Source organism: Synchiropus splendidus, chromosome 10 (assembly GCF_027744825.2).
Source record: "Synchiropus splendidus isolate RoL2022-P1 chromosome 10, RoL_Sspl_1.0, whole genome shotgun sequence".
NCBI lineage: Eukaryota > Metazoa > Chordata > Actinopteri > Syngnathiformes > Callionymidae > Synchiropus > Synchiropus splendidus.
Window position 1 is genome coordinate 12,209,366 of NC_071343.1, and position 13,257 is coordinate 12,222,622.

General features: G+C 39.3%; 1 protein-coding gene across 12 annotated transcripts in view; it reads left to right on the forward strand.

The window, feature by feature from the left end:
- Nucleotides 1-13,257, forward strand: part of dgkh (diacylglycerol kinase, eta) — a 42,625-nt gene that overhangs the window by 13,271 nt on the left and 16,097 nt on the right. For 9 of the 12 annotated variants that reach the window (XR_008415901.1, XM_053876348.1, XM_053876349.1 and 6 more), the window contains 5 exons: nt 374-454; nt 7,042-7,146; nt 8,212-8,344; nt 12,325-12,431; nt 12,756-12,881. Coding sequence is in view for 11 of the 12 variants with exons in the window: in XM_053876348.1 (XP_053732323.1) it covers nt 374-454; nt 7,042-7,146; nt 8,212-8,344; nt 12,325-12,431; nt 12,756-12,881 (552 nt within the window). In the remaining variant the exon portion in view is untranslated. Of the gene's footprint in view, nt 1-373; nt 455-2,328; nt 2,660-6,638; nt 6,926-7,041; nt 7,147-8,211; nt 8,345-12,324; nt 12,432-12,755; nt 12,882-13,257 lie in introns of those variants that run through there. The other 3 variants (XM_053876353.1, XM_053876354.1, XM_053876355.1) reach the window with 3 other exon arrangements.

Here is a 13,257-nt window from a genome sequence, read left to right on the forward strand (position 1 = left end):
ACACCATGTTTGACAACAAACATATTCTGATTTTAAGCCTAATTATGTTTAATTAGTTTAGAGATGCAAACCATTATGTCTCATTATGTCTCTCTTGATAAACTGCTTTGCTCTTTTTTGTGTGTGTAAGCAAACAGGTTTGCACGTATTTTACTACACGCTAACTGAAAATCATGTTTTTGTGCATATGCTGTATGTGTTATAAGTTGAAATAAATAATAAGATACATATAATGCAAATTGAATTCATATTGCTGAAAATATCTGCTTTGCTATGGCTGCAATAAGACGTCATCACATTTAAGAGATTAAAGATTGTATGAGAAACAGACTCTTACTTTGTCCTTCTTCTTCTCTGCACATCTCTTCTCTAGTCTCTTATCTTTGATGAGGTGGACCTGTCAGACGCCAGCGTGGCAGAGTCCAGCACCAAGAATGTCAACAATAGCTTCACGGTAAGTTTGTCTTCTTGTAATTCAACACCCATTTATGGAAGAATACAAATGATTGATAAAAAGACTCAACCCAAAAAGCTGAGTCGAATAAATAATACTGACTAATGGAGCGTCTTGAGACGATCGGGACTACAGTACTGATGTTTAATCTCCAGTTTTAAAGAATAATTTTTGTCATTGATGGCTTCTCAGTTGTTTAAATAGACAGCAAAGATGAAAATCTACACAAATTGGTCTATTTTTGTTTTATGAAAACTGCACATCTGTTTGTTGAACAATTATGTTGCTATATTTAGATAATGCTCATATGCATTTCCCAGCAATGCTTTGTTTATCCTTGAATTCTTCCCACTTCCTGCGGGAGTGAATGAATGTCGCTATGAATGGAGACTTGATCGTAAAAAGAAGGAGCAGCTGAGGCGTGTGTGGAGGGAAAGTGAATATTATCTGGACGAAAACAGACAGTGAAAGAGCTCATAAGGTCCTATCCTTTCTATAAATGTCTCCCCTCTGCGTGTGGGTCGCTATAAAAAGTAACAAGAGGGGGGTGGAAGCGAGGAGAACACTGCCTGGTGGAGAGTGTGCTGCTATTTTTAGCCGTGCCTCCAAACGCTTGGCTGAGCACGGCCGGGATGGCCTTACGTCTGCAAATTCATAAATAGAAGTTAATGTGACAGCAACACGTGCATGTGCATGAGGGTGGTGTTCATTGTGTTGTGTGGGATCTTCATCAGACCTGGACGTGGCGTTTACCCCTGGCTACAGTCGACCCTGACTGACCCTGGCTGACCCCTAGGAGCTCAGTGTTTGAGGCACACACACACACACACTCACACACATATATATATATATATATATATATATATATATATATATATATATATATATATATATATATATATATATATATATATATATATATATATATATCTCAGTGGTTCTTAACCTGGGTTCGATCGAACCCTAGGGGTTCGGCGAGTCGGTCTCAGGGGTTCGATGGAGCCTCCACCGCAGAGGTCCACCCCTCAGTCTAGTCTGCAGTTAGTGGGCACAGTCATTGAAAGCGTCCTGCTCTGAGATTTCCAAGGTCAGTTGTTTTGAGTTCATGCGCTGTGTTGGTTTTGTTATTTGAACAAGGTGATATTAATGCACAATTCATTTCGTGCACCAGTAAAAAAAATCATATTTTATTTTTTACTATAAAAGGGTTCGGTGAATGAGCATATGAAACTGGTGGGGTTCGGTGCCTCCAACAAGGTTAAGAACCACTGATATATATGTGTATATATATATATATATATATATATATATATATATATATATATATATATATATATATATATATATATATATATATATTCTCATTCATGACATACATGAGTGGTGATACAATAAGCAGTTTTAAACAGTAGCATTTGTTAACAAGAGTCATCATTTTAAGGGGAACAAAATCATAAAGCATGAAAACAAGTGTATTGTTATCAATTAAGTCCAGTTAGATTTTCTGTTAAATTTCACTGTACAACTGAAAAATGTACCGCTCCCGTAATCAACCCTCATTGTGCAGAAAGACAATGTAATGGTATGAAACATTACAAATGCAGCATCATATACAAGTGGGACTAATAAAGGCCCTCTTATTTAATCTAAGTATTTACTGTATGAAATGGTATAGCTGACTTGAAATATCGAGACGATATCACACAATTAAGTATTGAGATTTTTCAGGAAAAATATCGGTACAATATCAATGTGCAATGTGTTGCGATATTTGAATATTTAATATTCTCTCAGACTCCTAGTATTTATTATGATGTTACTCTTTTCAGATGCATTTTGTGGGAGTTGTATATGAAGGTAGCTGGAGTCCCTCTGTCCTTGTCGGTTGTCCAAGATAATAAAACCAAGGTGATTAGGGAGCATAAGAAGTGCACCGTCATAAAATCTTTATGGCACTTAAGCAACGTTTGAGCTAATGGACGTAAAGCTTATGATTCATGGAGGAATGACCGCTGAGGGGGGAACCCGCAACCGGGAAGGGCAGCTGAGGAAATCCTGAAGTGATGCTGCACCATCACTGACGTGTGTGAGTCTCTAGAGGAGAGCAGCAGATAGCAGCACCGGGCAGGGGAGGGAGGACAGATGCTGCTTAGAAGAGAGGGAACCAAGACTGGGGAGGCTTCGTGAAACGTTAAAGAACAGAAGGTAACTAGGCAGATTCTTCCGTTTTTGTCACATGAGCTGCGGTGTGCATGGTGCTGATTCAGTCACGCTAGTCCTCAGAGGGAGACCTGGCTTCTTGAGGTGCTGTGTGTGATCACGGCAGAGACGGACAAGTAGAGGACAAAGGAATGCGCATGACAGTCTTTTGGACTCCGATTAGCTCCTGCAGTGTTTGCTGCAGAAATCTTTAGTTATTCATGGTGATGTTTGCACTGCTCATAACACAATAACACCAGGTAAAACATGACGACTACAGTCTGAGTGTAGCTTCATGCTCCTGCTCGGTGTTCTCGCCCAGCGTATGATGTATTTTCATCCTCATTGTTTTGACGTGATTATGGACTAGCATATGCTGAGTTGTTGCGGTTCACTCCGGGTTTGTGCTTCACGTTGATTTCCACGTGCTTCGCAGGAGGAATGGAGTGAAAAATAAGTCACACTGGATTTTCACACACACACATTTGTCTTTGCCATTTTTATTTCCATTTAGCATTTATTGTAATGTCTGATCCAGATAGTTTCAATAATTAACTTTAAGGTGTTTTCCTGGTGATTTAGCTGTGGTCACAGTTTAGATTAGGGATTGTTTTTTTTTACCCTATAAAAACTACTTATTCATATGTTTACTCACAAAATATTAGACAGTAATTCATCATTAAAGTATTTACTAGTATCTTTTCAAGACTACTAACAGTCACTGAAAGTTCACTCTAACATCATCGTGATTACGGTATTAACTGTGTATAAACAAGAAATTAGTTTATTAATAGTTAATATGTGTTCCACAACCTACCTTGATATTCTGCTGGGTCTATACTTGTTGGATTTGTGTATTTATTATTCTGATAGGTTACTTAATACATATGTGCTGAACTCATGGCTCCGCGGCTCAAAAAATCATGAAGTTGTCATTCAAAGTGGACCAGGAGCTGCATTAGTTCTGAGGCCGGTGCATTATCAGGACGTTAGGAGATCACAGTGTCAAAGCTTTGACCTTCAATGGACGGTTTGCGGAATCTGTGTATCAGGAAACTTCCCAAAACTGAAAAGTGAAGTGCATTTGATGAATGATGGGGAGTCTAGAGTTCGGGTCATCGATGAAGGAGTCCAAATTCTGCATGAAAACGGTTTGAATTGTATCACAATTGAGTGAGTCATGAAGAGCCTTCATGACATTATGTCGTAATTGTCATTGGCAATTGAGTTATTGTTTGTTGCAAATATCAATTACACATTTGAAACTTGGTTTGTTTTGTTTCATGCTCATGGTGCGTGTGTGTGTGCTTCTAGTTGATCCTCCCTTGTGGGGACCTTTTGCCAATGTGGGAACTATTTGGCTGGACCCCATAATTCCAAGCCTCAATTTGAGGATGAAGGCATCAAAATAAGTGGGTCATTATAGTCAGGTTTCAGTTTGGTAGAGAGTGCTGGTTGAGGTGAGCCATTTGTTTTGGATGGTTAGGTTTAGAGGGAGAGGCTGGGGAAAGGGTTATGGCAATGCCGGTTCTCACTAAGATAGGTAGACAAACAGGTGTGTGTGTGTGATGTCATATCCTCACCAATCCTCCGCCGTTTATCCGCCCCTCTGTTTTCATTTCTCTGCTGTGTGGCAGCAGTGCGCCGGTGTGCATGCTTGATGAGTCGCTGACACTGTAGCGCAGACGGAGCACCTTGCAGTCCATGTGAGCGAGCACAACGCCCAGCCCACAGCGAAAAAAAACCAGTCATAACACACCCAGCAGGGCCACTCCTCCGCTCTCACAAGACTCGCTGCAGCTTATAGGATTGGCTGGGGTTATTAGCGTCCGCTTTAAATCCCTGACACTGATCTGGAGGAGATTCAGATTGGCTCTGAGCTGCTCCCTTCACTGCCTGGATTTGCTGTGGAATTTGTAAGTAGTGGCATTCCAACAGGAAGTTGGGAAAGCACTTGTGGATGCTGCAGCCTGTCAGATCTTGTAGCAAACATCGTGCCCACTTCAAAAGTACATATTCTCATGTTGCTGTTCTTGAAGGGGGGGAGACCCAATACAGCTGGAATAGACCTGGGTTTATAGCAGTAAACTAATTCATATAACTCCTACGATCAACACCTTTAAATGTTGGCTGCTACACTTGCAAGGTCGAAACATTACACTCAGGTTGTAATTTTAAGGTGAAGTTTCTAACTTCTCATCTGTAACATTAACACTTCTGATGTATTCGCTCGTGAAGGTCAGGTTTCCCGACACTTGAGGGATGCCTCAAGCTTTTTTTGGATGCAGCTCTTCCTGTTTCCATTGGCAACTGACCTTATCACTCCTCTGTCGCGGAGACACATAAGGAGAATGTCTTCTCTTCTACAGCTCTTGTGTTTTTCTCAGAGAATCAATTTAGCAATGTGCATGCCATCTCTCCCACGCACACAACCTCTATCTTTGTGGGGACATCTCATTGACATAATGCTTTCCCCAGTGTCTCACCCTCAACCTAACCATCCAAAACAAATGGCAAAACTTAACCAGGACCAAAATTATTTAGAAGTTTTAATCCTCAGATTGAGGCTTGGACTTCTGGTTACTGGGGAAAATGTCCCTACAATGCAAAATGTCCTCACATGTAGGTGTGTTTCCAAGAATTAGTCCCCACAAGTACAGCTATACAAGTACACAAACACTCACATGCACACGTAATCCTGGTGGATGCTTGTATTGTGAGGGAAAACACTGGACGATCAGCAGATTTGCTCGCAGGTTACACAGTGAAAACATTGTAAAGTGCAGATTGGTCAACAGTTGAACATGAACCACGAAACACACAGGCAGCTGTGCAAACTCACACACTCTAATTTTGGACTCATCGTCTCCACTTACATAACAAGAGGGGAATAATGATAATTTAATTACCTTTCAATTCAATTGAGGGCAACAAAAGGACAAAAACTTTGCAGACAAAAACAAACTACAGGCGAGGTCTCATGATGTCCATTTATGTAACAGTGTGAGTGAGGGCTTTTGCTAAGAGGAGGGGGAAACACGGTGCCACAGATGTGTTGAAAATGTAAGGAACTAATAATAACATTGGAAAGTACAGTATATATTGGTATTATGTTTGTGTCTGTATATATATATATATATATATATAGATAGACATAGATATATAGATATATATTTCATCAGTTTAATATATTTTATAAATTTTCTGTTCCCATGTTATGTTTTATTTCTTTTTTTCACTGAAATATCAATAATAATCGCAATAATTATTATTATCCTAAAAGAAAAATATGTATATGACCCTCACATTTTCCTTATTACATTCATTTTTAATGTCATTTCATTTCTTGTCTGTCTGTCTGTTTGCAAAAAGACTCATAAATGTCTTAATAAGAAAGTGATACAAAGTCAAAGAACAGATGAGCTGCAGCACAAGCTCCGATTCTTGTTCTTGTCTTGTATGTGTGTTGTTGAAGTGAGTGGTGTCATGCTGCTGCCACCTGCTTGTCCCATAGAGCTCATCGCTAGCAATGATATTTCAAACATTGCATAAGGCCTCAAATGAAATAAATACAGTGCAATAATATTACAAAAAGAACTTTTCTTCTCATATTTAAACTGCTGATTCACAAATAATAATAGATTTAATAATACAAGTGAGAAAAAATTCAATCTTTAGTAGAGATTAAGATGTTCCTGATTGTTAAAATGTTTAAAATTAATTAAAATAATTTGCTGTTGCAGTTTATAATTTCCATTTTCTTTATATTTTTCCGGTCAGTCAGGAAAATCACAATTGCGTATGCATTTTTCTTGTTTGTGAGATTAATATTGAACTGGTGGGCCTCTCCTTCGCGCATGAATATTGATTTCTGTGAGATGAATGCAAGTGAATGTGCATCTATTCATCTGGGAGCAAATGCTGTAAAGACACAGTGAGCAAAGAAGAGATAGAAGAGATGAGGGGCGCATGAATAAGTGATGGGGCGTTGAAAGGGTGCTGTGTGTCTGTGGGGTTATCTACCGGGAGACCTCACCATAAACACGCTCGCACACATGTCGCGGAGAGCAAGAAGAGGAGGTGGTGTGCGAGAGAAGCTCTTAGCCTTATCCGAGCCCACCTCGCCTGTCAGCACCGATCTGTCTCGAAGCAGCATGAAGAGCTGAGACCAAAAAGAAAGAAGCAAAGGATCTCAAGAAGGTGTGAGAGGAAGAGAGAGTTAATGAGCAGGAGAGAAAGGAAGATGGAGGGAGGGGGCTCCTCTCTTAAAAAGTGAGCAGAGCGCTTTCTCCTCTCAGTGGCACCGCGGGCTGAGGAGGGAAAAGCTTTGCAAGCATCTCTCTATACTCACAGTATCCCTCACCGTGCATCTCTCGCTCCCCCTCCAGGTGATCACTCCGTTCCGTAGGCTCATCCTCTGCGCCGAGAACAGGAAAGAGATGGAGGACTGGATCAGTTCGCTCAAGTCGGTCCAGTCGAGAGAGCACTATGAGGTAAGGAGATTTTCAGAATCACTAATCAGGCAACATGTTTGAGTGGAAATGGACACAATGTGACAGAGAAAGGCGTCTGTGAAGTGAAAGGATTGTTGGTTGAAACTCATGGGGACACACACGTGCTGGTGTTCACAAAGCATGTTTGGAACAGCTGGGCTCCGAAATGACTCATAGAGCATGCACTTCCGCCACCTGTCACAGACCACTAAACCTCCTTTTATTACCGTCTTTGTTATCCAAAACATGGAAATAACATTCTACATATCACCCGTGAAAGCGCCTCTTTAAAAAGCCTCCCTCCTTGAAATGTTTACGGCGACCGGTTGCTCTGGAGGAAAGTGGAACTGCATGTTTATGGCTGTGATTTTAGGGAGGGAAATATTATATAAGACCCCTTCCCTCACCCCGTTTCACTGCACTGCAATGCAGCTGCACCCCCAGAGCTCACACACACCGGTGGGTACACAGAGCTTTCACAACAACACATGCGCGACATTAAAATAGTGCCACTGCTGGAATCTGGGTCTGGAAGCACCTGCTCTGAGTCCAACAGAGCTTAGAAGGGGAGCCATTGTTCTTGTGTACAAACTGTGTTTAGTTTGAATTATTCATGAGGCTCTTGAGCTTTCATGACAAGGTGTCTTATTTTGATGGATTTTCGAGAAGCAGTTTAATAAAGGTTTGATACATACTCTAGATTAATAAAGTACATGACAATGTGGTTTTATATATATATATATATGGAAAGGTAAGAAAAGAAAATCATAAATCTTTTTGGGTGTTAAAACAATAACAACAGGTGGATGACATCATTCAAGCGACTTGCATAGCAGGTGTCTCAGATTATTTGCATATATCAAGTTATTATGCCCCTTTTGATATCTTAAAAGCTTGTCGATATACTTTGTGTGATACTGCAAGAGATCCACATGAACTTTCATAGTTCAATTTCCGACGCTATTTTGTGTTTGATATTTTATGATGCTGAAGTACAATGTGCATGTATTCCTTTGCACCTTTTTTCCTGCTGCTGCCAACTCTTTTCAACTTCTTCTTCGTCAGACGGCACAGTTTAATGTGGAACATTTCTCAGGGATGCACAACTGGTACGCCTGCTCTCACGCACGCCCCACCTTTTGCAACGTCTGTAAAGACAGCTTGTCCGGGGTCACGTCCCACGGCCTGTCCTGCGAGGGTGAGTAGCGGACGGTCCACTCAGATATAGCCTGAGATTCAGACTTAAATTCAGTGAAGAGTGAATGTGATTTGAACAGCTGCAGGTTGTAATTACAGTGTTATTTCAAGCGTAAAAAGACTGCATATAGCCTGTTTGTAAATATTTTTTGAAGGTGGATGAAGAAAGTACCATAACAGAACCCCTTTATATATGTAATGTGTCGGTCTAAAAGAGATTTTTCTTACACTTTGTGACCCACTTAAGATACATGCACTGGAGTCTTTCTCTGCCTGAATCTGGCCTGGATTCTTTTCATTGGCCTGCTCCTCGATTCGGGTTGAATTCGGGCCTTGTTATGCCACATTATTGCCATGTCCAGTCAATTCTTCCAGCTCAGTGCTGGTGCAGTAGATTTGTGACTTACGTGAGTGTTTATTTATTCAGTTCAAATAACCCATCATTTTGTGAAAAAAGTAAGATAAAATTCTAACATTGTGTTTTTAGTGTTAGTTTTTGAGTATAATGCTGCAGGCTTTTTCAATAGTCCTGTTTGCATTGCTATACCGTTTAGCAAGTTTTAACACTGAAATGTTTGACATCCAATCACAGATATATCTTGAAATGATAATAGTAATAGCTAAGATTTATAGAGTAGAGCACTTTTCAAGGCGCCCAAAGCGCTTTACAGCAAGTATTCCTACCTCAGTCACACCAGTGGAGGTGAGCTACAATGGCTCCAAGTGAACTGACTGCACAAAAACAAAACTCATAACCCAAACAAGCTGGTCGTGAGTTCTGGTTGGATGCACTTAATAAATAATGATATAATTTAAAAAGAAGCTAGCAAATGGCTGCCATCAGCATAACGGTTAAACATCTATGACTGTGCTCATCAGTCACGATTCAGACTGCGATCCGACATCGGCTCAGTGATGAATCTCAGCTTTCACAAGTCCGCAGTGACATACAGTGGTTATTAATGCTGTGTTGCGTAAGCACCTGTGACTCATGAAAATCTTTTTAGAGTCAAGTGTTGGGGCTGGACATCAATCCAGAGACCAGAAAGAAAACTTTGTCAATCTGCCATTAGCAGTGGCCGAAGGTTTGATTCCCTCGGGCGAAGCCCTCTGTGTGTCTTGTTCACATCTTCACCTTATATGAGACAGAAAGGTGGGTGTGAATAGGAAATGGGCCACTCTTAAAGGTGTTATGGTATGTCTTAGCGACAGGAAGTAGAATTTAATTAGCACCCTCTGCATTTACATACTTGCTAATTTGACTAAGATTCCCGAGTGAGGGTGTCTGGGAACCTTTTGGAGCATGTTCAGGTGTGTTTAGGATATTTTTATTTTTATTCCCCCAAGATCATTATGTCCCCTTTTTCTTTTTGCCCCTATGGGCTACAACCAAATCTTCAATTAATTAATTCAAATTCCATTCATGAGCTCAAAGCAATTTATATCCAGTTATGCTAAAAAAACTTAAAAAAAAAAAAAAAAAGAAAGAATCTGGTTTATTTTTCAAGTAAACTCAAGTCTTAAGTGAATGAAATTATGTTTGTACAGCTATAAAAATACAAAAAAGTGTGAATCCTATATTAAACATTTATATAAAAATAGTGGCTTTTGTTGCGTTATTTTATATGTTTTATTTTGAAGAAGAATTTTATTTTTTTGTGTATTTAAAAATGTAAATGTAAATAATGTATGACGTATGAAAAAAAGATACAAAAAAATCTTTAAAATATATCTGGGAATTTGTGTATTAAGTGATTCAAATTCAAGAGAACAAAATAAACTGTTGACTCTTGAGAGTAAATAAATAAAATTTAAACAATACTTGGTTAACTATGTTCGTTGTATATCTTTCGAGCACCTGGTACAGTACTTTTCTCACATAAATTACATCACTTGCCTCTCTATCAATTCTAGTTGCACTGTAGTGACACTATTAGAATGCATTGTATGGATGTACGGCAGTACTTCCTCTTTCTGGACATCTGCCACTTCAGATATTTCTTAGGTTAAATGTTAGTTATCATAGTTTATAAGGCCTATCATGCTGTTTCACCCCTGGTTGGGTCTGATTTGTACTGGACTCACTGCAACAATGTGACGTAAGGATGCTAAACTCTTGAGTCTGAAGCTTGGCTTGCAAGCAAGAGATCTAGTTTGGACACCTCTCCACTTAAGACAGATTTTGTATTTAGCCTCTCAGGAGTGTAAAGTGCTTTCCGGTTGACCTGATGCTGTTTTTCCGCGATCCCTAGCTTGTTGTTAGCTGTGAAAAGAAATGTCAATACCCATTCTGATCAACTCTCTCTGGGAAAGGGAGGCAGTTCTCCGAGGCATTTTAGTGAAGATGCTTTGCATTACTGTCATTGAAGTGGACTTATTGGCGGAGCTGTCTTTACAGCGACTCCATCCACAATTCTCTTCCATTGATTTTCCCATTTTCTTAGTTTTAACACTAGTCGGCATGATTAAGCGGCAGTCCTACTCAAGCAGACTGGTTGATGAAATGGGCGAGCTGATGGATGGAGGTGCTGACAGGAAGGATCTCCCAGGACGACCAGCAGCATGTGATTATAGCCGACAGGACGAGGGAGAAATGAAATGGAGATGAGAGAGAGTTGTTGTCAAACGTGAAGTGCAGCCAGCCAAACGCTTTCACAGCAATCAGCGGCTCTTAAATTTCACTTGGATTTTTTTCTGCGCGGGACAGACACTAGGGATTGATTTAGCCGCAACCACTTCTCCCTCTCTGCCTGGCACACACCCTCCTGGACGCAAGTCCTCTGTCCTGAGTACAATGTTTGCTTCCTGTGAATGGTCTGGATGTCGTCGGCCATTATCCAACATCCAGCTCCTCTTAATGGTCCGCTAATGCTGCCTGACAGCATTCAGTGGAAGACTGCAGTCAAGTATCGATTGTTGCTTCCGGATATGAGTTTAGTTTCATTTGTGTATCAGTCAACCGCTTAATGACATGTGTGTTTGTGCTGTGTTTGTTTGTATCCCTGAGAAGACATGACATTATTCATGGGTTCTGAGTGCAGCACCAGGAGAGGATGCATCTCTTCTGGTGCAACATTTATCTTTGAACTCTTCGCGTCAGACCTGTAGGCTTCATTATGAATATTCCACGACCGAGTCTGGAGCGATAAGTGTGTTGTTTTCAGAAACATGGCTCTAACTCTTGATGTTCCCAAGAGGGTTTGGGGTGACTTGACAAGTTTTCCTGCCTTAAGCACTTTCTTGGTCTCTTTGTTTCAATTGTTTATTTCCCTAATATTTGTTTTTGGTTACCAAGTAATTCGGCATTTTAGTTTTTCTTTCTTTAAAACTCATTTATTTACTGACTTTTTTTTTATTTTAGAATACATGTTTAAAGTATTTATTTTGATTTATTTTGTGGTGAGTGCTGCAACTTCACAATATGATGACTGCAGGTTGCATTCCTACTTCGCACCTGCGACCTATCTGTGTGGGTTTCCCTCTGGGCTCTTCCATGATATACAAACAGATGTGTTTTGTGCCTAATTTATTATTTTATAGTTGAAAAAAAAAGTGTTTTTGATCCATTTTATTTTCTGTGATGTTTGTTTTATTTAATATTATTTTTAAGATTTTTTTCATGTGTTTTTCTATTCAATCTTGTGTTCTTTTGTGAATATTAATAATCTTATGCATGTTTGTATTTCATCTCATATTATATATATTGTACAATGGTGATATTTCCACCCTTGGATAAATGTTCACACCTCTTTTTTAATTCATTTGATTTCTGATAATAACTATGTTTTTTCTTTTGTTTTTGGCAAACACATTAATAATGATTATTGAAAAAATAAAAATAAAAAATCATAAACAGAAACATTTCTAAGTAACCAATATGTTTTTGGAGTTCTGACAGGTGACGCATGTTTTTGCCTCTCATAAATGTACCTGCTCACATTCAGAAAATAAATAAATAAAAAGAATGTTCTTCTTTTCCAGTGTGCAAATTCAAAGCCCATAAACGCTGCGCGGTCAGAGCAACCAACAATTGCAAATGGACGACTCTGGCCTCAATAGGGAAAGACATTATTGAGGACGAAGACGGAGTAAGTTGGAGCTCAGAACACATGCTGCCATTGAATACATTCATTCATTATCCTTTTGAAGCCGGTGTTCATTTAAAGAAGGTGTTTCAAAGCAAAGAAAGAAGCGAATGTCACACACTTTACCTGCATTGTTCATTTAATTAAAGAAACTGACTATCGATTGGCATCTTCAGCCTGCAGCAGGCTCTGCTTGTATTTAACGGTGGATTTATTAGCAGCTGAAGTGGAAGATAAATGTGGGCGCCGCGCATGATAGTGGCCCCCGAGGACAGAGCAAGACAGTCATTATCATTCCTTAAACTTGTGGACGTGTGTGCCTTGCAGGTGGCGATGCCTCACCAGTGGTTGGAGGGAAACTTACCCGTCAGTGCCAAGTGTGCGGTGTGTGATAAGACGTGTGGCAGCGTGCTGAGACTGCAGGACTGGCGCTGCCTGTGGTGCAAAGCTATGGTGAGATCTGTCGCACTGAGAATGTGTATCAGTTTTATATATATATATATATATATATATATATATATATATATATACATATACATATATATATATATATATATATATATATATATATATATATATATATATATATATATATATATATATATATATATATATTATATATATACAAATACTTTCAAGACATGAAAAGAGCTTTAGTTTAAATAAGGTGATATAAAAACTTCGTGATTTATTGTGCTATTGTCAAACTGATGCAAAATAAACAACATTTTGTTGTTTAAATGTATGCAACAGTTAAAACTGTTATAACAGTTTGCTCACGGAATACAGAATATAGTGTTAAGTTTGTATTTGCAGTTCCAGAAAAAAA